Genomic DNA, 26,992 nt, shown 5'->3' on the forward strand with positions numbered 1-26,992 from the left:
GCCAAGGTCGCCCAGGATCCAGCAAGCTCCCAGTGACACGGGGCTACAGCGACTCACCAGGAGGATGAGCTGTGGGAAGGAATCCCTCACAGCCTCCCAGCACAGCCAAGCCCCGAGCCTGCGACACCCTCACATTGGGAGGTGGTATTTGGCAGGACCACCCTCCCCACAATGCCATGCGTCACTGTGTTGCCCCTGCTTTGTGGGGAAAGGCTGCGAGCAGTGAGGGACAGAGCCACCAGGGCCCAGCGAGCACCGACAGGAGCTGGCAAGGTCCAGGAACTAGAAATGCACACCAAACTCGTCAGAGAACAAGCACGGGCCTCCAGATGCTGACGGCGACCAGGGCCACAGCCAGGCTTCTGGGTCCTGACCTGGGGCACCTGCCAGGGATCCAGCTGAGCCCAGTAGGGAGGACGGACGGGCCGAGGCACCAGGGACCCAGAGAATCCCTCCGCAGCAGCTGGGAAGCTCCCCTGCACGCACACCCTCCTGACGTGGTTTGGATGAGTCGGCCACAGGGACTTGCAGGGGTCCGATGCTGCCACCTGGTGGTCACCCCTGGGTCTTCCTTTTAATTCAGGTCTAAGAAAACGCAGTGGGGTGCACCCTGCCATACTCGAAAAAGTCAAGTTGCACAGTGTGTACGTCCATGTACGCTCGTGTGCACGCCACCCGGATCCAGACAGGAACACCTCGGCTCCTCAACAGGCAACAGAGACCAGTTACCAGCCTATCACTGCAGGCGGGGCTGGCCTGCTCCGGAACTTTCTGTCAATGAAACCACACAATTTGTGCTCCTTTGTATCTGGCCTCTTTCTTTCTTTTCTTTTTTTTTAGACGGAGTCTCGCTCTGTCACCCAGGCTTGAGTGCAGTGGCATGATCTCGGCTCACTGCAACCTCCAACTCCCAATTAAAGTGATTCTCCTGCCTCAGCCTCCCAAGCAGCTGCGATTACAGGCATGAGCCACCATGCTCGGCTAAATTTTGTATTTTTAGTAGAGGCGGATATCACCATTTTGGCCAGGCTGGTCTTGAACTCCTGACCTCGGGTGATACCCCTGCCTCGCCCTCCTAGAGTGCTGGGATTACAGGTGTGAGCCGCCGCGCCCTGCCTGTGTCTGGCTTCTTTCGACAGGACTGTGAGAGTCATCCACGCTGCAGCGTGGCTCAGTCCCTCCTTCTTGAACACAGTTTGGCAGTTTCCAGATTTGGGCCATCAGGAATGAAGTCCTTCTGAGGACACATGTTTCCATTTCTCCTGCATAAATACCTTGGAATGGATTATCTCGGTCATTGGGTATGCAGATGCCTAAACATAAAAGAAACTGTCAAAGACTTTTCTAAATGGGTTGTGCCAATTTACACTCCCCTAGCCGTATCTAGAGTTCTAGCTGCTCCACACATTAGCAAACACTTGGCGATGTCAGGTTTTACTCTTTATTTTATTTATTTTTTTTTTTGAGACAGAGTCTCACTCTGTTGCCCCAAGCTGGAGTGCAGTGACACCATCTCAGCTCACTGCAACCTCTCTGCCTCCCGGGTTCAAGAGATTCTTCTGCCTCAGCCTCCTGAGTAGCTGGGACTATAGGCACGCACCACCGCACCCAGCTAATTTTTGTGTTTTTGGTAGAGACGGGTTTCACCATATTGGCCAGGCTGGTCTTGAACTCCTGACCTCGTGATCTGCCCGCCTCAGCCTCCAAAAGTGCTGGGATTACAGGCGTGAGCCACAGTGCCTGGCCCACTGCTTTCCCATTTTTAAAAGCCTTTCACATATCACATGATATATCAAACTAATTTTTGTGTATTTGTGAAACAGAATTCAAGGTACATTTTTTTCATATGGCTGATCGCTGCTGGAGCACCATTTAGTGAAAAGACCAACCTTTCCCTAATGATCTTAAATGCAGTGACCACAGATGGGAGGATCTATCTTTAGACTCTATTCTGTTACACTGATCCTATCCCAATATCACATCTTCGCTATTGTAAATCTAGAGTAAGTCTTGAAATTTGGAGCACAAGTCCTCTGATTTTGGTTTTCTTTATCAATCTGTTTTGGCTTTTCTTAATGATTCATATTTCATGTAAATCAGTTCATTATTCCTCCTGCCCCTTCCCCACCCTCAAAAAAAATACCTCTCAGGATTGCTGGCTGGGATTACATTGACTCTATTGATTAGTCTGAGAAAAAGCAAATGTCTACACTATTAAGTCTTCTAAGTCATTACCATGTTATATATAACACACACACACACACTGTTTATTAGGTTTTACTGTCACTTTAACTCATAACTTCAGTTTAGGGTCTTCATGTATTTGCTGTATTATTTCTAGAGTTTGTTGTTATTTGTGTTAGTGTATTGTGTTTTTAGAATTTCTTTCACAGTTTGTTGCTAGAACATAGAAATATGATGGAGTCTCATATATTAACTTTGTACCCAGTGACCTTGTTGATTTCACTTAATTTTAATACATCACCATTTATTTAAATTATTTAAATATTAAATTTTTGGTATGAGCAATCATATCATCTACAAATAAGAATTTTATTTCTTCCTTTCTGATCTTTATGCCTTACTTTTTTTTTCCTGTGCTATTAAACTGGTCAGACCATTCAGTCTACGCTGAACAAAGTCTGATGGTGAGCACTTTGTCTCATTCTGATTTCAAGGAGAACCCTCTCACGTATATAACCACTAAAAATATATTGCTGTTGGACTCTTAAACTTTCGAATGAAGAGACCGGCTGTGTGTATCGACACGCCTGTAATCCTGGCACTTTGGGAGGCCAAAGCAGGATTGCTTGAGGCCAGGAGTTCAAGACAAGCCTAGGCAACATAGCAAGACCCTGTCTCTACAAAAAAATTTTAAAAATAGCCAGTATTGTGGCATGTGCCTGGAGTCCCAGCTACTTGAGAAGCTGAGTTGGAAAGATTGCTTGAGCCCAGGAGTTTCAGGTTGCAGTGAGCTACGATTGTGCCACTGCACTCCAGCCTAGGTGGATAGAGTGAGACCCTATCTCAAAAAAGAAGAAGAGTTTTTTCATTTCCAAGTTGGCTAAACAAATTTACAAGGACAGGTATTAAGTTTCATCAATTTTTGCCTCTTGAGGTGATTTTTTTTTTTTTTTTTTTTTTTTTTTTTTTTTTTTTTGCCTATTGAGATGATCTTACAGCTTTTCTTTTCCATTCTGAAAATGTAATAAAATTCACTGATTAACTTTTCAGTGTTAAACCAACCTTGCATTCTTGGAATAAAGCCCATTTGGTTCTGATGTATTATTTCATTCACATTTCACTGGTTTCATTAAATAATATTTTGGTTAAAGTTTTGTATATATGTAATCATGAGAAATATTGGCCTATACTTTTTTGTTATTTTACTTTTTTCAAGTTTTGATATCAGGCTTCTCCAGCCTCATAAAATGATTAGAAAATGTTCTTTCCTTCTCTGTTACTTGAAAGCATTTGTGTGTTATTGGAATCAATTTTGACTAATGAATTAATTAAATAATTTAATTAACTAGTGAAACCATTATGGCCTTGGATCCTCCTTTGTAGGAAAGTTTTTAAATTACAGATTTAGGTTGGGTGCAGTGGCTTATGCCTGTAATCCCAGCACTAACACTTACGTAACTGGAGCCCCAGAAGGAGAGAAGAGAGAGAGAATAGGGCAGAAGGAACATCCAAGAAATAATGGCTTAGAGTTTTCTAAATTTGAGGAAAAAGTCCAACCCACAGATCAAAATGCCCCAGAAACCTCAACCAGGAGAAATACAAAGAAACTACGTGTAGAAGCGTTATCATCAAACTGCTGAAAACCAAAGACAGAGAATATCCTGAAGCATCCAGAGGAAAAGACATTACCTTCAAAAGGAACAAAACTCATAACCATAGATGTGCCAGCGTGGAGGGACCTCACAGACCTCATGGATCTCAAGTGTGCCAGCGTGGACGGACCTCACAGATCTCATGGACCTCAAGTGTGCCAGTATGAACGGACCTCATAGATCTCACGTGTGCCAGTATGAACGGACCTCACAGACCTCACGTGTATCAGCATGGACGGACCTCACAGATCTTACATGTGCCAGCGTGGAGGGACCTCACAGACCTCATGGACCTCAAGTGTGCCAGTATGAACGGACCTCATAGATCTCACGTGTGCCAGCGTGGAGGGACCTCACAGACCTCATGGACCTCAAGTGTGCCAGTATGAACGGACCTCATAGATCTCACGTGTGCCAGCGTGGAGGGACCTCACAGACCTCATGGACCTCAAGTGTGCCAGTATGAACGGACCTCATAGATCTCACGTGTGCCAGCGTGGAGGGACCTCATAGATCTCATATGTGCCAGCGTGGATGGACCTCACAGACCTCATGGACCTCAAGTGTGCCAGTATGAACGGACCTCATAGATCTCACGTGTGCCAGCGTGGAGGGACCTCACAGACCTCATGGACCTCAAGTGTGCCAGTATGAACGGACCTCATAGATCTCACGTGTGCCAGCGTGGAGGGACCTCACAGACCTCACGTGTATCAGCATGGACGAACCTCACAGATCTTACATGTGCCAGCGTGGACGGACCTCACAGACCTCATGGACCTCAAGTGTGCCAGTATGAACGGACCTCATAGATCTCACATGTGCCAGCGTGGAGGGACCTCACAGACCTCATGGACCTCAAGTGTGCCAGTATGAATGGACCTCATAGATCTCACGTGTGCCAGCGTGGAGGGACCTCACAGACCTCACGTGTATCAGCATGGACGGACCTCACAGATCTTACATGTGCCAGCATGGACGGACCTCACAGACCTCATGGACCTCAAGTGTGCCAGTATGAACGGACCTCATAGATCTCATGTGTGCCAGCGTGGAGGGACCTCACAGACCTCATGGACCTCAAGTGTGCCAGTATGAACGGACCTCACAGATCTCACGTGTGCCAGCGTGGACGGACCTCACAGACCTCATGGACCTCAAGTGTGCCAGTATGAACGGACCTCATAGATCTCACGTGTGCCAGCGTGGACGGACCTCACAGACCTCATGGACCTCAAGTGTGTCAGTATGAACGGACCTCAGAGATCTTACATGTGCCAGCGTGGATGGACCTCAAAGACCTCATGGACCTCAAGTGTGCCAGTATGAACGGACCTCATAGATCTCACGTGTCCCAGCGTGGACGGACCTCACAGACCTCATGGACCTCAAGTGTGCCAGTATGAACGGACCTCATAGATCTCACGTGTGCCAGCGTGGACGGACCTCACAGACCTCACGTGTATCAGCATGGACGGACCTCACAGACCTCATGGACCTCAAGTGTGCCAGTATGAACGGACCTCATAGATCTCACGTGTGCCAGCGTGGACGGACCTCACAGACCTCACGTGTATCAGCATGGACGGACCTCACAGATCTTACATGTGCCAGCGTGGACGGACCTCACAGACCTCATGGACCTCAAGTGTGCCAGTATGAACGGACCTCATAGATCTCACGTGTGCCAGCGTGGAGGGACCTCATAGATCTCATATGTGCCAGCGTGGACGGACCTCACAGACCTCATGGACCTCAAGTGTGCCAGTATGAACGGACCTCATAGATCTCACGTGTGCCAGCGTGGAGGGACCTCACAGACCTCATGGACCTCAAGTGTGCCAGTATGAACGGACCTCATAGATCTCACGTGTGCCAGCGTGGACGGACCTCACAGACCTCATGGACCTCAAGTGTGCCAGTATGAACGGACCTCATGGATCTCACGTGTGCCAGCGTGGAGGGACCTCACAGACCTCATGGACCTCAAGTGTGCCAGTATGAACGGACCTCATAGATCTCACGTGTGCCAGCGTGGAGGGACCTCACAGACCTCATGGACCTCAAGTGTGCCAGTATGAACGGACCTCATAGATCTCACGTGTGCCAGCGTGGACGGACCTCACAGACCTCACGTGTATCAGCATGGACGGACCTCACAGACCTCATGGACCTCAAGTGTGCCAGTATGAACGGACCTCATAGATCTCACGTGTGCCAGCGTGGACGGACCTCATAGATCTCACGTGTATCAGCATGGACGGACCTCACAGATCTTACATGTGCCAGCGTGGACGGACCTCACAGACCTCATGGACCTCAAGTGTGCCAGTATGAACAGACCTCATAGATCTCACGTGTGCCAGCGTGGAGGGACCTCACAGACCTCATGGACCTCAAGTGTGCCAGTATGAACGGACCTCATAGATCTCACGTGTGCCAGCGTGGAGGGACCTCATAGATCTCATATGTGCCAGCGTGGACGGACCTCACAGACCTCATGGACCTCAAGTGTGCCAGTATGAACGGACCTCATAGATCTCACGTGTGCCAGCGTGGAGGGACCTCACAGACCTCATGGACCTCAAGTGTGCCAGTATGAACGGACCTCATAGATCTCACGTGTGCCAGCGTGGAGGGACCTCACAGACCTCACGTGTATCAGCATGGACGGACCTCACAGATCTTACATGTGCCAGCGTGGACGGACCTCACAGACCTCATGGACCTCAAGTGTGCCAGTATGAACGGACCTCATAGATCTCACGTGTGCCAGCGTGGAGGGACCTCACAGACCTCATGGACCTCAAGTGTGCCAGTATGAACGGACCTCATAGATCTCACGTGTGCCAGCGTGGAGGGACCTCACAGACCTCATGGACCTCAAGTGTGCCAGTATGAACGGACCTCATAGATCTCACGTGTGCCAGCGTGGAGGGACCTCATAGATCTCATATGTGCCAGCGTGGATGGACCTCACAGACCTCATGGGCCTCAAGTGTGCCAGTATGAACGGACCTCATAGATCTCACGTGTGCCAGCGTGGAGGGACCTCACAGACCTCATGGACCTCAAGTGTGCCAGTATGAACGGACCTCATAGATCTCACGTGTGCCAGCGTGGAGGGACCTCACAGACCTCACGTGTATCAGCATGGACGGACCTCACAGATCTTACATGTGCCAGCGTGGACGGACCTCACAGACCTCATGGACCTCAAGTGTGCCAGTATGAACGGACCTCATAGATCTCACGTGTGCCAGCGTGGAGGGACCTCACAGACCTCATGGACCTCAAGTGTGCCAGTATGAACGGACCTCATAGATCTCACGTGTGCCAGCGTGGAGGGACCTCATAGATCTCATATGTGCCAGCGTGGATGGACCTCACAGACCTCATGGACCTCAAGTGTGCCAGTATGAACGGACCTCATAGATCTCACATGTGCCAGCGTGGAGGGACCTCACAGACCTCATGGACCTCAAGTGTGCCAGTATGAACGGACCTCATAGATCTCACGTGTGCCAGCGTGGAGGGACCTCACAGACCTCACGTGTATCAGCATGGACGGACCTCACAGATCTTACATGTGCCAGCGTGGACGGACCTCACAGACCTCATGGACCTCAAGTGTGCCAGTATGAACGGACCTCATAGATCTCACGTGTGCCAGCGTGGAGGGACCTCATAGATCTCACATGTGCCAGCGTGGACGGACCTCACAGACCTCACGTGTATCAGCATGGACGGACCTCACAGACCTCATGGACCTCAAGTGTGCCAGTATGAACGGACCTCATAGATCTCACGTGTGCCAGCGTGGAGGGACCTCACAGACCTCACGTGTATCAGCATGGACGGACCTCACAGATCTTACATGTGCCAGCGTGGACGGACCTCACAGACCTCATGGACCTCAAGTGTGCCAGTATGAACGGACCTCATAGATCTCACGTGTGCCAGCGTGGAGGGACCTCACAGACCTCATGGACCTCAAGTGTGCCAGTATGAACGGACCTCATAGATCTCACGTGTGCCAGCGTGGAGGGACCTCATAGATCTCATATGTGCCAGCGTGGACAGACCTCACAGACTTCACGTGTATCAGCATGGACGGACCTCACAGATCTTACATGTGCCAGCGTGGAGGGACCTCACAGACCTCATGGACCTCAAGTGTGCCAGTATGAACGGACCTCATAGATCTCACGTGTGCCAGCGTGGAGGGACCTCACAGACCTCATGGACCTCAAGTGTGCCAGTATGAACGGACCTCATAGATCTCACGTGTGCCAGCGTGGACGGACCTCACAGACCTCATGGACCTCAAGTGTGCCAGTATGAACGGACCTCATGGATCTCACGTGTGCCAGCGTGGAGGGACCTCACAGACCTCATGGACCTCAAGTGTGCCAGTATGAACGGACCTCATAGATCTCACGTGTGCCAGCGTGGAGGGACCTCACAGACCTCATGGACCTCAAGTGTGCCAGTATGAACGGACCTCATAGATCTCACGTGTGCCAGCGTGGACGGACCTCACAGACCTCACGTGTATCAGCATGGACGGACCTCACAGACCTCATGGACCTCAAGTGTGCCAGTATGAACGGACCTCATAGATCTCACGTGTGCCAGCGTGGACGGACCTCACAGACCTCACGTGTATCAGCATGGACGGACCTCACAGATCTTACATGTGCCAGCGTGGACGGACCTCACAGACCTCATGGACCTCAAGTGTGCCAGTATGAACGGACCTCATAGATCTCACGTGTGCCAGCGTGGAGGGACCTCACAGACCTCATGGACCTCAAGTGTGCCAGTATGAATGGACCTCATAGATCTCACGTGTGCCAGCGTGGAGGGACCTCATAGATCTCATATGTGCCAGCGTGGATGGACCTCACAGACCTCATGGACCTCAAGTGTGCCAGTATGAACGGACCTCATAGATCTCACGTGTGCCAGCGTGGAGGGACCTCACAGACCTCATGGACCTCAAGTGTGCCAGTATGAACGGACCTCATAGATCTCACGTGTGCCAGCGTGGAGGGACCTCACAGACCTCACGTGTATCAGCATGGACGGACCTCACAGATCTTACATGTGCCAGCGTGGACGGACCTCACAGACCTCATGGACCTCAAGTGTGCCAGTATGAACGGACCTCATAGATCTCACGTGTGCCAGCGTGGAGGGACCTCACAGACCTCATGGACCTCAAGTGTGCCAGTATGAACGGACCTCATAGATCTCACGTGTGCCAGCGTGGAGGGACCTCACAGACCTCATGGACCTCAAGTGTGCCAGTATGAACGGACCTCATAGATCTCACGTGTGCCAGCGTGGAGGGACCTCATAGATCTCATATGTGCCAGCGTGGATGGACCTCACAGACCTCATGGACCTCAAGTGTGCCAGTATGAACGGACCTCATAGATCTCACGTGTGCCAGCGTGGAGGGACCTCACAGACCTCATGGACCTCAAGTGTGCCAGTATGAACGGACCTCATAGATCTCACGTGTGCCAGCGTGGAGGGACCTCACAGACCTCATGGACCTCAAGTGTGCCAGTATGAACGGACCTCATAGATCTCACGTGTGCCAGCGTGGAGGGACCTCATAGATCTCATATGTGCCAGCGTGGATGGACCTCACAGACCTCATGGACCTCAAGTGTGCCAGTATGAACGGACCTCATAGATCTCACATGTGCCAGCGTGGAGGGACCTCACAGACCTCATGGACCTCAAGTGTGCCAGTATGAACGGACCTCATAGATCTCACGTGTGCCAGCGTGGAGGGACCTCACAGACCTCACGTGTATCAGCATGGACGGACCTCACAGATCTTACATGTGCCAGCGTGGACGGACCTCACAGACCTCATGGACCTCAAGTGTGCCAGTATGAACGGACCTCATAGATCTCACGTGTGCCAGCGTGGAGGGACCTCACAGACCTCATGGACCTCAAGTGTGCCAGTATGAACGGACCTCATCGATCTCACGTGTGCCAGCGTGGAGGGACCTCATAGATCTCATATGTGCCAGCGTGGACGGACCTCACAGACCTCACGTGTATCAGCATGGACGGACCTCACAGATCTTACATGTGCCAGCGTGGATGGACCTCACAGACCTCATGGACCTCAAGTGTGCCAGTATGAACGGACCTCATAGATCTCACGTGTGCCAGCGTGGCGGGACCTCACAGACCTCATGGACCTCAAGTGTGCCAGTATGAACGGACCTCATAGATCTCACGTGTGCCAGCGTGGAGGGACCTCGTAGATCTCATATGTGCCAGCGTGGACAGACCTCACAGACCTCACGTGTATCAGCATGGACGGACCTCACAGATCTTACATGTGCCAGCGTGGAGGGACCTCACAGACCTCATGGACCTCAAGTGTGCCAGTATGAACGGACCTCATAGATCTCACGTGTGCCAGCGTGGAGGGACCTCACAGACCTCATGGACCTCAAGTGTGCCAGTATGAACGGACCTCATAGATCTCACGTGTGCCAGCGTGGACGGACCTCACAGACCTCACGTGTATCAGCATGGACGGACCTCACAGACCTCATGGACCTCAAGTGTGCCAGTATGAACGGACCTCATAGATCTCACGTGTGCCAGCGTGGACGGACCTCACAGACCTCACGTGTATCAGCATGGACGGACCTCACAGATCTTACATGTGCCAGCGTGGACGGACCTCACAGACCTCATGGACCTCAAGTGTGCCAGTATGAACGGACCTCATAGATCTCACGTGTGCCAGCGTGGAGGGACCTCACAGACCTCATGGACCTCAAGTGTGCCAGTATGAACGGACCTCATAGATCTCACGTGTGCCAGCGTGGAGGGACCTCATAGATCTCATATGTGCCAGCGTGGATGGACCTCACAGACCTCATGGACCTCAAGTGTGCCAGTATGAACGGACCTCATAGATCTCACGTGTGCCAGCGTGGAGGGACCTCACAGACCTCATGGACCTCAAGTGTGCCAGTATGAACGGACCTCATAGATCTCACGTGTGCCAGCGTGGAGGGACCTCACAGACCTCATGGACCTCAAGTGTGCCAGTATGAACGGACCTCATAGATCTCACGTGTGCCAGCGTGGAGGGACCTCACAGACCTCATGGACCTCAAGTGTGCCAGTATGAACGGACCTCATAGATCTCACGTGTGCCAGCGTGGAGGGACCTCATAGATCTCATATGTGCCAGCGTGGATGGACCTCACAGACCTCATGGGCCTCACCTCATGGACCTCAGTGTGCCAGTATGAACGGACCTCATAGATCTCACGTGTGCCAGCATGGAGGGACCTCACAGACCTCATGGACCTCAAGTGTGCCAGTATGAACGGACCTCATAGATCTCACGTGTGCCAGCGTGGAGGGACCTCACAGACCTCATGGACCTCAAGTGTGCCAGTATGAACGGACCTCATAGATCTCACGTGTGCCAGCGTGGAGGGACCTCATAGATCTCATATGTGCCAGCGTGGATGGACCTCACAGACCTCATGGACCTCAAGTGTGCCAGTATGAACGGACCTCATAGATCTCACATGTGCCAGCGTGGAGGGACCTCACAGACCTCATGGACCTCAAGTGTGCCAGTATGAACGGACCTCATAGATCTCACGTGTGCCAGCGTGGAGGGACCTCACAGACCTCACGTGTATCAGCATGGACGGACCTCACAGATCTTACATGTGCCAGCGTGGACGGACCTCACAGACCTCATGGACCTCAAGTGTGCCAGTATGAACGGACCTCATAGATCTCACGTGTGCCAGCGTGGAGGGACCTCATAGATCTCACATGTGCCAGCGTGGACGGACCTCACAGACCTCACGTGTATCAGCATGGACGGACCTCACAGACCTCATGGACCTCAAGTGTGCCAGTATGAACGGACCTCATAGATCTCACGTGTGCCAGCGTGGACGGACCTCACAGACCTCACGTGTATCAGCATGGACGGACCTCACAGATCTTACATGTGCCAGCGTGGACGGACCTCACAGACCTCATGGACCTCAAGTGTGCCAGTATGAACGGACCTCATAGATCTCACGTGTGCCAGCGTGGAGGGACCTCACAGACCTCATGGACCTCAAGTGTGCCAGTATGAACGGACCTCATAGATCTCACGTGTGCCAGCGTGGAGGGACCTCATAGATCTCATATGTGCCAGCGTGGACAGACCTCACAGACTTCACGTGTATCAGCATGGAGGACCTCACAGATCTTACATGTGCCAGCGTGGAGGGACCTCACAGACCTCATGGACCTCAAGTGTGCCAGTATGAACGGACCTCATAGATCTCACGTGTGCCAGCGTGGAGGGACCTCACAGACCTCATGGACCTCAAGTGTGCCAGTATGAACGGACCTCATAGATCTCACGTGTGCCAGCGTGGACGGACCTCACAGACCTCATGGACCTCAAGTGTGCCAGTATGAACGGACCTCATGGATCTCACGTGTGCCAGCGTGGAGGGACCTCACAGACCTCATGGACCTCAAGTGTGCCAGTATGAACGGACCTCATAGATCTCACGTGTGCCAGCGTGGAGGACCTCACAGACCTCATGGACCTCAAGTGTGCCAGTATGAACGGACCTCATAGATCTCACGTGTGCCAGCGTGGACGGACCTCACAGACCTCACGTGTATCAGCATGGACGGACCTCACAGACCTCATGGACCTCAAGTGTGCCGTATGAACGGACCTCATAGATCTCACGTGTGCCAGCGTGGACGGACCTCACAGACCTCAGTGTATCAGCATGGACGGACCTCACAGATCTACATGTGCCAGCGTGGAGGGACCTCACAGACCTCATGGACCTCAAGTGTGCCAGTATGAACGGACCTCATAGATCTCACGTGTGCCAGCGTGGAGGGACCTCACAGACCTCATCTCAATGTGCCCAGTATGATGACCTCATAGACCTCACGTGTGCCAGTTGGAGGGACCTCATAGATCTCATGTGCCAGCGTGGATGGACCTCACAGACCTCATGGACCTCAAGTGTGCCAGTATGAACGGACCTCATAGATCTCACGTGTGCCAGCGTGGAGGGACCTCACAGACCTCTGGACTCAGTGTGCCAGCATGAACGGACCTCATAGATCTCACGTGTGCCAGCGTGGAGGGACCTCACAGACCTCACGTGTATCAGCATGGACGGACCTCACAGATCTTACATGTGCCAGCGTGGACGGACCTCACAGACCTCATGGACCTCAAGTGTGCCAGTATGAACGGACCTCATAGATCTCACGTGTGCCAGCGTGGAGGGACCTCACAGACCTCATGGACCTCAAGTGTGCCAGTATGAACGGACCTCATAGATCTCACGTGTGCCAGCGTGGAGGGACCTCACAGACCTCATGGACCTCAAGTGTGCCAGTATGAACGGACCTCATAGATCTCACGTGTGCCAGCGTGGAGGGACCTCATAGATCTCATATGTGCCAGCGTGGATGGACCTCACAGACCTCATGGACCTCAAGTGTGCCAGTATGAACGGACCTCATAGATCTCACGTGTGCCAGCGTGGAGGGACCTCACAGACCTCATGGACCTCAAGTGTGCCAGTATGAACGGACCTCATAGATCTCACGTGTGCCAGCGTGGAGGGACCTCACAGACCTCATGGACCTCAAGTGTGCCAGTATGAACGGACCTCATAGATCTCACGTGTGCCAGCGTGGAGGGACCTCATAGATCTCATATGTGCCAGCGTGGATGGACCTCACAGACCTCATGGACCTCAAGTGTGCCAGTATGAACGGACCTCATAGATCTCACATGTGCCAGCGTGGAGGGACCTCACAGACCTCATGGACCTCAAGTGTGCCAGTATGAACGGACCTCATAGATCTCACGTGTGCCAGCGTGGAGGGACCTCACAGACCTCACGTGTATCAGCATGGACGGACCTCACAGATCTTACATGTGCCAGCGTGGACGGACCTCACAGACCTCATGGACCTCAAGTGTGCCAGTATGAACGGACCTCATAGATCTCACGTGTGCCAGCGTGGAGGGACCTCACAGACCTCATGGACCTCAAGTGTGCCAGTATGAACGGACCTCATCGATCTCACGTGTGCCAGCGTGGAGGGACCTCATAGATCTCATATGTGCCAGCGTGGACGGACCTCACAGACCTCACGTGTATCAGCATGGACGGACCTCACAGATCTTACATGTGCCAGCGTGGATGGACCTCACAGACCTCATGGACCTCAAGTGTGCCAGTATGAACGGACCTCATAGATCTCACGTGTGCCAGCGTGGCGGGACCTCACAGACCTCATGGACCTCAAGTGTGCCAGTATGAACGGACCTCATAGATCTCACGTGTGCCAGCGTGGAGGGACCTCGTAGATCTCATATGTGCCAGCGTGGACAGACCTCACAGACCTCACGTGTATCAGCATGGACGGACCTCACAGATCTTACATGTGCCAGCGTGGAGGGACCTCACAGACCTCATGGACCTCAAGTGTGCCAGTATGAACGGACCTCATAGATCTCACGTGTGCCAGCGTGGAGGGACCTCACAGACCTCATGGACCTCAAGTGTGCCAGTATGAACGGACCTCATAGATCTCACGTGTGCCAGCGTGGACGGACCTCACAGACCTCACGTGTATCAGCATGGACGGACCTCACAGACCTCATGGACCTCAAGTGTGCCAGTATGAACGGACCTCATAGATCTCACGTGTGCCAGCGTGGACGGACCTCACAGACCTCACGTGTATCAGCATGGACGGACCTCACAGATCTTACATGTGCCAGCGTGGACGGACCTCACAGACCTCATGGACCTCAAGTGTGCCAGTATGAACGGACCTCATAGATCTCACGTGTGCCAGCGTGGAGGGACCTCACAGACCTCATGGACCTCAAGTGTGCCAGTATGAACGGACCTCATAGATCTCACGTGTGCCAGCGTGGAGGGACCTCATAGATCTCATATGTGCCAGCGTGGATGGACCTCACAGACCTCATGGACCTCAAGTGTGCCAGTATGAACGGACCTCATAGATCTCACGTGTGCCAGCGTGGAGGGACCTCACAGACCTCATGGACCTCAAGTGTGCCAGTATGAACGGACCTCATAGATCTCACGTGTGCCAGCGTGGAGGGACCTCACAGACCTCACGTGTATCAGCATGGACGGACCTCACAGATCTTACATGTGCCAGCGTGGGCGGACCTCACAGACCTCATGGACCTCAAGTGTGCCAGTATGAACGGACCTCATAGATCTCACGTGTGCCAGCGTGGAGGGACCTCACAGACCTCATGGACCTCAAGTGTGCCAGTATGAACGGACCTCATAGATCTCACGTGTGCCAGCGTGGAGGGACCTCACAGACCTCATGGACCTCAAGTGTGCCAGTATGAACGTACCTCATAGATCTCACGTGTGCCAGCGTGGAGGGACCTCATAGATCTCATATGTGCCAGCGTGGATGGACCTCACAGACCTCATGGACCTCAAGTGTGCCAGTATGAACGGACCTCATAGATCTCACGTGTGCCAGCATGGAGGGACCTCACAGACCTCATGGACCTCAAGTGTGCCAGTATGAACGGACCTCATAGATCTCACGTGTGCCAGCGTGGAGGGACCTCACAGACCTCATGGACCTCAAGTGTGCCAGTATGAACGGACCTCATAGATCTCACGTGTGCCAGCGTGGAGGGACCTCATAGATCTCATATGTGCCAGCGTGGATGGACCTCACAGACCTCATGGACCTCAAGTGTGCCAGTATGAACGGACCTCATAGATCTCACATGTGCCAGCGTGGAGGGACCTCACAGACCTCATGGACCTCAAGTGTGCCAGTATGAACGGACCTCATAGATCTCACGTGTGCCAGCGTGGAGGGACCTCACAGACCTCACGTGTATCAGCATGGACGGACCTCACAGATCTTACATGTGCCAGCGTGGACGGACCTCACAGACCTCATGGACCTCAAGTGTGCCAGTATGAACGGACCTCATAGATCTCACGTGTGCCAGCGTGGAGGGACCTCACAGACCTCATGGACCTCAAGTGTGCCAGTATGAACGGACCTCATAGATCTCACGTGTGCCAGCGTGGAGGGACCTCATAGATCTCATATGTGCCAGCGTGGACGGACCTCACAGACCTCACGTGTATCAGCATGGACGGACCTCACAGGTCTTACATGTGCCAGCGTGGATGGACCTCACAGACCTCATGGACCTCAAGTGTGCCAGTATGAACGGACCTCATAGATCTCACGTGTGCCAGCGTGGAGGGACCTCACAGACCTCATGGACCTCAAGTGTGCCAGTATGAATGGACCTCATAGATCTCACGTGTGCCAGCGTGGAGGGACCTCATAGATCTCATATGTGCCAGCGTGGACAGACCTCACAGACCTCACGTGTATCAGCATGGACGGACCTCACAGATCTTACATGTGCCAGCGTGGAGGGACCTCACAGACCTCATGGACCTCAAGTGTGCCAGTATGAACGGACCTCATAGATCTCACGTGTGCCAGCGTGGAGGGACCTCACAGACCTCATGGACCTCAAGTGTGCCAGTATGAACGGACCTCATAGATCTCACGTGTGCCAGCGTGGAGGGACCTCACAGACCTCATGGACCTCAAGTGTGCCAGTATGAACGGACCTCATAGATCTCACGTGTGCCAGCGTGGAGGGACCTCATAGATCTCATATGTGCCAGCGTGGATGGACCTCACAGACCTCATGGACCTCAAGTGTGCCAGTATGAACGGACCTCATAGATCTCACGTGTGCCAGCGTGGAGGGACCTCACAGACCTCATGGACCTCAAGTGTGCCAGTATGAACGGACCTCATAGATCTCACGTGTGCCAGCGTGGAGGGACCTCATAGATCTCATATGTGCCAGCGTGGATGGACCTCACAGACCTCATGGACCTCAAGTGTGCCAGTATGAACGGACCTCATAGATCTCACATGTGCCAGCGTGGAGGGACCTCACAGACCTCATGGACCTCAAGTGTGCCAGTATGAACGGACCTCATAGATCTCACGTGTGCCAGCGTGGAGGGACCTCACAGACCTCACGTGTATCAGCATGGACGGACCTCACAGATCTTACATGTGCCAGCGTGGACGGACCTCACAGACCTCATGGACCTCAAGTGTGCCAGTATGAACGGACCTCATAGATCTCACGTGTGCCAGCGTGGAGGGACCTCACAGACCTCATGGACCTCAAGTGTGCCAGTATGAACGGACCTCATAGATCTCACGTGTGCCAGCGTGGAGGGACCTCATAGATCTCATATGTGCCAGCGTGGACGGACCTCACAGACCTCACGTGTATCAGCATGGACGGACCTCACAGATCTTACATGTGCCAGCGTGGATGGACCTCACAGACCTCATGGACCTCAAGTGTGCCAGTATGAACGGACCTCATAGATCTCACGTGTGCCAGCGTGGAGGGACCTCACAGACCTCATGGACCTCAAGTGTGCCAGTATGAACGGACCTCATAGATCTCACGTGTGCCAGCGTGGAGGGACCTCATAGATCTCATATGTGCCAGCGTGGACAGACCTCACAGACCTCACGTGTATCAGCATGGACGGACCTCACAGATCTTACATGTGCCAGCGTGGAGGGACCTCACAGACCTCATGGACCTCAAGTGTGCCAGTATGAACGGACCTCATAGATCTCACGTGTGCCAGCGTGGAGGGACCTCACAGACCTCATGGACCTCAAGTGTGCCAGTATGAACGGACCTCATAGATCTCACGTGTGCCAGCGTGGACGGACCTCACAGACCTCACGTGTATCAGCATGGACGGACCTCACAGACCTCACGTGTATCAGCATGGACGGACCTCACAGACCTCACGTGTATCAGCATGGACGGACCTCACAGATCTTACATGTGCCAGCGTGGACGGACCTCACAGACCTCATGGACCTCAAGTGTGCCAGTATGAACGGACCTCATAGATCTCACGTGTGCCAGCGTGGAGGGACCTCACAGACCTCATGGACCTCAAGTGTGCCAGTATGAACGGACCTCATAGATCTCACGTGTGCCAGCGTGGAGGGACCTCACAGACCTCATGGACCTCAAGTGTGCCAGTATGAACGTACCTCATAGATCTCACGTGTGCCAGCGTGGAGGGACCTCATAGATCTCATATGTGCCAGCGTGGATGGACCTCACAGACCTCATGGACCTCAAGTGTGCCAGTATGAACGGACCTCATAGATCTCACGTGTGCCAGCATGGAGGGACCTCACAGACCTCATGGACCTCAAGTGTGCCAGTATGAACGGACCTCATAGATCTCACGTGTGCCAGCGTGGAGGGACCTCACAGACCTCATGGACCTCAAGTGTGCCAGTATGAACGGACCTCATAGATCTCACGTGTGCCAGCGTGGAGGGACCTCATAGATCTCATATGTGCCAGCGTGGATGGACCTCACAGACCTCATGGACCTCAAGTGTGCCAGTATGAACGGACCTCATAGATCTCACATGTGCCAGCGTGGAGGGACCTCACAGACCTCATGGACCTCAAGTGTGCCAGTATGAACGGACCTCATAGATCTCACGTGTGCCAGCGTGGAGGGACCTCACAGACCTCACGTGTATCAGCATGGACGGACCTCACAGATCTTACATGTGCCAGCGTGGACGGACCTCACAGACCTCATGGACCTCAAGTGTGCCAGTATGAACGGACCTCATAGATCTCACGTGTGCCAGCGTGGAGGGACCTCACAGACCTCATGGACCTCAAGTGTGCCAGTATGAACGGACCTCATAGATCTCACGTGTGCCAGCGTGGAGGGACCTCATAGATCTCATATGTGCCAGCGTGGACGGACCTCACAGACCTCACGTGTATCAGCATGGACGGACCTCACAGATCTTACATGTGCCAGCGTGGATGGACCTCACAGACCTCATGGACCTCAAGTGTGCCAGTATGAACGGACCTCATAGATCTCACGTGTGCCAGCGTGGAGGGACCTCACAGACCTCATGGACCTCAAGTGTGCCAGTATGAATGGACCTCATAGATCTCACGTGTGCCAGCGTGGAGGGACCTCATAGATCTCATATGTGCCAGCGTGGACAGACCTCACAGACCTCACGTGTATCAGCATGGACGGACCTCACAGATCTTACATGTGCCAGCGTGGAGGGACCTCACAGACCTCATGGACCTCAAGTGTGCCAGTATGAACGGACCTCATAGATCTCACGTGTGCCAGCGTGGAGGGACCTCACAGACCTCATGGACCTCAAGTGTGCCAGTATGAACGGACCTCATAGATCTCACGTGTGCCAGCGTGGAGGGACCTCACAGACCTCATGGACCTCAAGTGTGCCAGTATGAACGGACCTCATAGATCTCACGTGTGCCAGCGTGGAGGGACCTCATAGATCTCATATGTGCCAGCGTGGATGGACCTCACAGACCTCATGGACCTCAAGTGTGCCAGTATGAACGGACCTCATAGATCTCACGTGTGCCAGCGTGGAGGGACCTCACAGACCTCATGGACCTCAAGTGTGCCAGTATGAACGGACCTCATAGATCTCACGTGTGCCAGCGTGGAGGGACCTCATAGATCTCATATGTGCCAGCGTGGATGGACCTCACAGACCTCATGGACCTCAAGTGTGCCAGTATGAACGGACCTCATAGATCTCACATGTGCCAGCGTGGAGGGACCTCACAGACCTCATGGACCTCAAGTGTGCCAGTATGAACGGACCTCATAGATCTCACGTGTGCCAGCGTGGAGGGACCTCACAGACCTCACGTGTATCAGCATGGACGGACCTCACAGATCTTACATGTGCCAGCGTGGACGGACCTCACAGACCTCATGGACCTCAAGTGTGCCAGTATGAACGGACCTCATAGATCTCACGTGTGCCAGCGTGGAGGGACCTCACAGACCTCATGGACCTCAAGTGTGCCAGTATGAACGGACCTCATAGATCTCACGTGTGCCAGCGTGGAGGGACCTCATAGATCTCATATGTGCCAGCGTGGACGGACCTCACAGACCTCACGTGTATCAGCATGGACGGACCTCACAGATCTTACATGTGCCAGCGTGGATGGACCTCACAGACCTCATGGACCTCAAGTGTGCCAGTATGAACGGACCTCATAGATCTCACGTGTGCCAGCGTGGAGGGACCTCACAGACCTCATGGACCTCAAGTGTGCCAGTATGAACGGACCTCATAGATCTCACGTGTGCCAGCGTGGAGGGACCTCATAGATCTCATATGTGCCAGCGTGGACAGACCTCACAGACCTCACGTGTATCAGCATGGACGGACCTCACAGATCTTACATGTGCCAGCGTGGAGGGACCTCACAGACCTCATGGACCTCAAGTGTGCCAGTATGAACGGACCTCATAGATCTCACGTGTGCCAGCGTGGAGGGACCTCACAGACCTCATGGACCTCAAGTGTGCCAGTATGAACGGACCTCATAGATCTCACGTGTGCCAGCGTGGACGGACCTCACAGACCTCACGTGTATCAGCATGGACGGACCTCACAGACCTCACGTGTATCAGCATGGACGGACCTCACAGACCTCACGTGTATCAGCATGGACGGACCTCACAGATCTTACATGTGCCAGCGTGGATGGACTTCACAGATTTCATGTTGGGTAAAAGAAGTCATAAACGAGAGAGCACAGACTGTTCCCCAAATGTGAAATCTGAAAACAAAACTGGTTCATGGCTGCAGGAGCCAGAATAGGTGTGACCCTGTGGGGGTTCTCCCAAGAAAGGTTAACAGGAGCTGACAGGGGACTGGAAACGTCTTCTGTCTCAAGTGGGCTGTGGCTACGCAGGTGGACACGTAAGCAAAATTTCGTCCACATGTACAAATACGATTATACACTGCATGCCCTTAACTGTAGTTATGTAATCCCTCAATAAAAGGAAAAGAAAAATACTTGATTAATTCACAAGAAGAAGAAAGAAACAAAGGAACCAACAGCACCCTGGGATGAAGCATGAAGCTGCTGCAGACCCTCTGAATCAAGTCACTTTCCTGACTCTCCCATTGGCCGGCAGCTGCTCATGCTCCTGGGGGGCCAGGCCCACCTCCGCCCAGCTCCTCTCTCTGGTGGCCACTGCCAAGGGAGTGCAGAACCCCTGGCCCCAGGAAGAACTGGGCCCTCAGCAGGGGCAGGAAGGTCAGGGTCAGCCTTTGGACACCTGGAGTGGTGAATGGTGATGATGAGAGTCAGTGAGCCAGGAGCTCTGGGCCCAGGCACCCCTCTGCCAGTCATTCACCAGCTGCTGAGCTCTGGGCCCAGGCACACCCCTGCCAGTCATTCACCAGCTGCCGAGCTCTGGGCCCAGGCACCCCTCTGCCAGTCATTCACCAGCTGCCGAGCTCTGGGCCCAGGCACACCTCTGCCAGTCACTCGCCAGCTGCCGAGCTCTGGGCCCAGGCACACCTCTGCCAGTCACTCGCCAGCTGCCAGGAGCTCTGGGCCCAGGCACACCTCTGCCAGTCACTCACCAATGCCAAGAGTGAGGCAGGTGCCCCAGCTGCAAAACAGACAAACCCCACCTGCCTGTCTCGGGCTGTGGGGGACTCAAATGACATCATACCGTTCTGGATTTTGAAGATACACAAGACAATGCTACTCCCTAAAGGCCCCTTGAGGGGGTATCATCCTCTCGACAGTCATCAGGGGCCTGGTGGGACAGGCAACAGACCGCCTGGGCACCCCGACACCTGTAAGGCATCCTAAGATCCAGGCACACCCCAATACCCAACAAGCATCCCAGACATCCAGACAGAAGCCCCAAGATCCAGACAGATACCCCAATACCCAGCAAGTATCCCAGACATCCAGACAGGAGTCCCAATGCCAGGACAGGCATCCCAACACTCAATACTCCACAGGTAACCTAATGCCCAGACAGGTGACCCAATGCACTGCCCCGGAAGCTCCTGAAGTCCGCGCTCACGGCTCCGACACGTGACGGGGGTCTGTGCAAGTCTTACTGAACGAGGGAGTAGTACTGCTGTGTCAGGTCCTCCCACTCGGCCTCGGTGAGGTCCTCCGCGGCGTCCGCTGACGTGTCGATGTCCTCATGCTCCAGCTGCCCCAGGTAGGCCTGGCACACCTTGCACGCGATGTCCACAAGCTGCCCCGGGAGACCCCTGAGCTTTGCCTCAGCATTTTCGGCATCTGAAACCCAGACACAGGCACATGGAGTGGGAACCCCACCCAGGGACAGTCCTGCCCGCCTCGAGGGGTGAGGCCTAAAGCCATGGACAAAGTCCGCTCCACTCCCTCTGTGCCCCAATACCCAACAAGTATCCCAGACCCCCAGACAGGCACTCCAATACCCAACCAAGCTTCTCTGGGAGGCCACCCTGGATGTCACGCCTGCATCTGGGCAGGTGACTTCCTCCCTCCTGAATAGTCCCAACCTCCAATGGTTCTGTGAGTGCTATGCCCTCACAAGAAACATATGCACCCCGCCGCTAGACCCTCAGCTCCTCGGCGCACCCCGCCGCTAGACCCTCAGCTCCTCGGCGGACCCCGCCGCTAGACCCTCAGCTCCTCGGCGGACCCCGCCGCTAGACCCTCAGCTCCTCGGCGGACCCCGCCGCTAGACCCTCAGCTCCTCGGCGCACCCCGCCGCTAGACCCTCAGCTCCTTGGCGCACGCCGCCGCTAGACCCTCAGCTCCTTGGTGGACCCCGCCGCTAGACCCTCAGCTCCTCACAGTAGCAATTACTGATAAGTTCAACGTCATTAAAATGAAAAACTTCTGTTCTGTAAAGAACAATATCAAGATGTCAAGACAATGAGAAGATGAGCCATAGATTGGGAGGAAATACTTGCACACATCTAATAAAGGAATATTACCTAGAGTATACAGAGAACTCTTGAAACTCAACGACAAGAAAATATAATTTTATTTTATTTTATTTTTTTAAGACAGAATTTTGCTCTTGTCGCCCAGGCTGGATGGCAAGATCTTGGCTCACTGTAACCTCCGCCACCTGGGTTCAAGTGATTCTCCTGCCTCAGCCTCCTGAGTAGCTGGGATTACACGTGTGTACCACCATGCCCGGATAATCTTGTATTTTTAGTAGAGATGGGGTTTCACCATGTTGGCCAGGCTGGTCTCAAACTCCTGACCTCAAGTGATCCACCCACCTCAGCCTCCAAAGTGCTGGGATTACAGGTGTGAGCCACTGCACCCAGCCAGGAAACAATTTTAAATGAGCAATCTGAACAGTCACCTCACTGAAAACACGTACAGATGGAAAACAAGCATATGAACACATGCTCAATATCATATACTGCTATGGACTAGCAATTCCATATCTACAAGTTTTTTCTATAAAATACCCTCAGAAATTCACAAGGAAATGGAGGCTGGGCACGCCTGTAATCCCAGCACTTTGGGAAGCTGACACAGGAGGCTCACTTGAGCCTGAAAGTTTGAGACGAGCCTGGGCAACACAGTGAGACCCTGTCTCACAACAAAATCATGACAATAATGAGACACTAATACAGACCCGGGAGAATGCTGCAAACAGAACACTGACCACATCAAAGGCTGGTGAGGATGTGGAGAATAGGAACTCTCCCTCATTGCTGGTGGAAATGCAAAATGGTGCAGCTACTTTGGAAGACATTCTGGCAGTTTCTTACAAAATGAAACATACTCTTGCCATGCCACCCAGTAAGTGCATTCTTTGGTATTTGCCCAAATGAATTCAAAACTCATGGCCACACAAAGACCTGCACACAGATATCGAGAAAAACGTTATTCATGATAGTCAAAACCTGGAAGTGACTGAGATGTCCTTCAGCAGATGAATAGATAAGTAAACAGTGGTGGATCTAGACAGTGGAATGTATGTTACTCAGCCCTAAAAAGAAATGAGCTCTCAAGTCATGAAAAGACCCGGAGGAATCTGAAGTGCATATTCCTAAGTCGAAGAAGCCCATCGGAAAAGGCTCCATGCTACGTCGTTCTAACCGCATGGCATTCTAGAAAAGGCAAAACCACGGAGACAGGAAAAACACCAGTGGTAGCCAGGAGCTCCGGGTGGGGGGATGAAGAGACAGAGCACAGGGAGTTTTAGGGCCAGGGATCGTCTCTGTCTGATGTTGGAATGGTGGATACATGGCATCACACATTGTCCAAGCCTGTAGAATGTATAACACCATTTGGGTTACCATGATGTGTCAGTGCAGGTTCACCAATTGTGTTAAAATCATTAATTAGGCCGGGTGCGGTGGCCTGTAATCCCAGCACTGTGGGAGGCCGAGGTGGGTGGATCACCTGAGGTCAGGAGTTTGAGACCAGCCTGGCCATCGTGGCAAAACCCCGTCTCTACTAAAAATACAAAACATTAGCCGGGCGTGGTGTTGGGCACCCAACTACCCAGGAGGCTAAGACAGGAGAATTGCTTGAACCCAGGAGGCGGAGGTTGCGGTGAGCCAAGATCGCACCATTGTACTTCAATCTGGGTGACAGAGCGAGACTCCATCTCAAAAAAAAACCATTAATTAGGAGGCCATCAGTGACCTGGTCTCCGACAAACGCAAACCACAACCTAACTCAGAATTGAAAACGAAACTTAAGCACAGCCAATCGCAGGCAGCCAGCTGGGAACAAGTTGTCACTCAGCACAAACAAGGCCACTGCTCCAGCGTTCACCAATCAGGATTTATTTCCTCCGTTTCCACGTTTACCTAGAAGGGTTTTCCCCTCGGTGGAGCACTGCAGCCGTCTGATTGGCACAAATCACTGTTTGCTCAAATACACTCTAAAAGTTTAATGCACCAACGTTCATCTGTCAACAGCTGAAATACACTGCTTTGGCGGGGGATGCTGGTGGTGGGGGAGGCACGGGGGCAGCGGAGTGTGGCAAATCTTGTACCCTCTGCTCGGCTGTGCTGTGACCTAAAACTGCCCTAGAAAGTACATTTTATTAAAACCAACCACCACAAAAAAGATTTGGGTTTTGTCCAAAAACACGACGGCTGGTTCACATCCCTGTACCACCCAGGGGTGCCTCTCCCTGGGGCTTCCTGTGTCCTCTCCCATGGGGCCCCTTAGGAGACTCAGGATGCCGCATCGTGGTGGCCGTGGGGCAGGGCAGGCTTCTGACCACAGGCTGGAACCACGTCCATGGCACGGGACTGTGGCGGTGAGTGTGGGACTCAGATGTCCCAGGGCTGCGTTAACAGCCAGGTGCTTTACAAACGGGGTGACTTTGATGTTTAGCCCCACGGTTAGAAGAGAAAACCCATTTGCCATGAGAATCAAGAGTCTGAGGCATCGCTGCATCCGGTCCCGGCTGCCACGACCCTCAGGACTGACCACACCCAGGAGGCGGGAGGGCCCCCATGGAGGCCGCGAGCTCTGGTGGCCTGGCCCTGCCCTGCCCAGCCCAGCGCACCTTGCCTGCTGCTCAGGTCGCTGCTCCCAGCCTCCTCCCTCTGGCCCCTGGGCTTGCTCCTGCCGCTCCTGCTGCAGCTCTGGTGGCTGACCACCCACTTGAGGATGCTGGATGCCATGGTGCGCCGGAAGTCTTCTGAAAGGACAGCACGGCCTCGCCCCATCTGCCCGAGCTGGGACTGGGGACTGGAGATGGGGCCAGGGCAATGGACGCTCCCCGACCCGCCCCACTTCCCGCCCTCACAGCCGGTGGGGCCCAGGCCTGCTCCCACACCCCCACTCTGCCCGCCCTTCTCCCTGCAGCGCCTCTGAGACTGCAGCCATCCAACTGTACCCCTTGGCCTCCAACCACGGAGCTGGCCTTGCCCCAGCTGCTCGCCGCACTTTCCACAGGCCTAGTGCAGAACCACACACTCCCTGCCTGCCCTCCCTCCCTCCCCGGGGTCCCTGGCCCCTGTACTGCCACAACCATGGCCATGGGAGGCCTCTCTCCGGTCCTCTGTCCTCAGACCCTGCCCCATCAGTCTGTCTCAGCACCAGGGGGATATTTCTAGAAGCCTCTCTGCTGACCACCCTGGGGTCCTCTGCCGTCTCCTCACTTACCCAGGAATTCCTGCTGTTCGCTCTCGGTGCAGAGGCTGTAGCAACGCGGGAAGAAGGAGTCTGGGTTGGCCGGGACGTACCAGGGCAGGCTCCGCATGTTCACACACAGCCCGATCTTCAGAGACAGCGGGACGTTAGGTACAAGGGGCAGCTCAGCTCAGCTCTGCCTCGCTCACAAGGTGAGGATGGGCCGTCCACCTCGGACTTGCCTGGCCATGGGGCACCACACAGCACCCCTAGGGCAGATCCCTCCCCCCCAGACACACGGTCCCCCAGGGCCCCAGGCCACCCCCTCCAGCCGGTCCCAGCAGTCGGTATGTGGATGTGCAGGGCAGGCTCAGACGCATCCTTGAGGCAGTGGGGGGCGTGGCAGGTCCCGGGGAATGGGGAGGCTGCAGCTGAGGGCACCGAGGGCAGTGGGCACTGGGGCTCCCTCCAGGCCCCTAAACGGGCCACAGGGTGTCCCACAGCTCAGGCCCCAGGAGAGGGAGGACCGGCTGCCGAACCCGGAATGCGGCCACACGCCCAGCACTGCCCACCACACACAATGCAGCACTCGCCGTTAGAGGGGTATATCGTGAAGTCCCCGCACCCCAACGTCTGGTCTGTCACCCTGTTAAGGAAAAAAGTGGCCGGCCCCCAGAAAACACAGCACACGCTGACTGGCTCTGCACACAGGGTCTTTGAAGGGGCTGTGTTTCCAGAAGCAGCACTGGCGCTGGCCTGACCCTGGGGTATTACGTGCAGCAGGGAGCCTTGTCCCGCACCTCCGCCCCACGCTGTGCTGAGGCAGCCGCACCTGGACTGTTGAGAGGGACCTCTGTGCCAGGGAAGCCCCTCTTCCCGGACCCCTCCGTCAGCAGGGTCCCCACACCCTGCGTCCTGGGCAGGCCCCAGCCCTGGGCCTTGGTGGGAAGGGTATGGAAGCTGCCTTGTGCAGGGCTGGAGGCCGGGGGAGGCGGGGGAGTGCCCTGCGGGGAGCGGCACCTCTTCCCCTGGGGAC

At 53.9% G+C, this 26,992-nt stretch overlaps 1 protein-coding gene across 1 annotated transcript in view; it reads right to left on the minus strand.

The window, feature by feature from the left end:
- The window catches only part of TTLL8 (tubulin tyrosine ligase like 8), a 49,686-nt gene that overhangs the window by 16,684 nt on the left and 6,010 nt on the right, over positions 1-26,992 (minus strand). The window contains 3 exon segments of the mRNA XM_030915291.1: positions 21,960-22,146; positions 25,388-25,522; positions 25,990-26,104. Coding sequence (XP_030771151.1) covers positions 21,960-22,146; positions 25,388-25,522; positions 25,990-26,104 — 437 coding nt within the window.

This window comes from Rhinopithecus roxellana, chromosome 13 (assembly GCF_007565055.1).
Source record: "Rhinopithecus roxellana isolate Shanxi Qingling chromosome 13, ASM756505v1, whole genome shotgun sequence".
NCBI classification, from domain to species: domain Eukaryota; kingdom Metazoa; phylum Chordata; class Mammalia; order Primates; family Cercopithecidae; genus Rhinopithecus; species Rhinopithecus roxellana.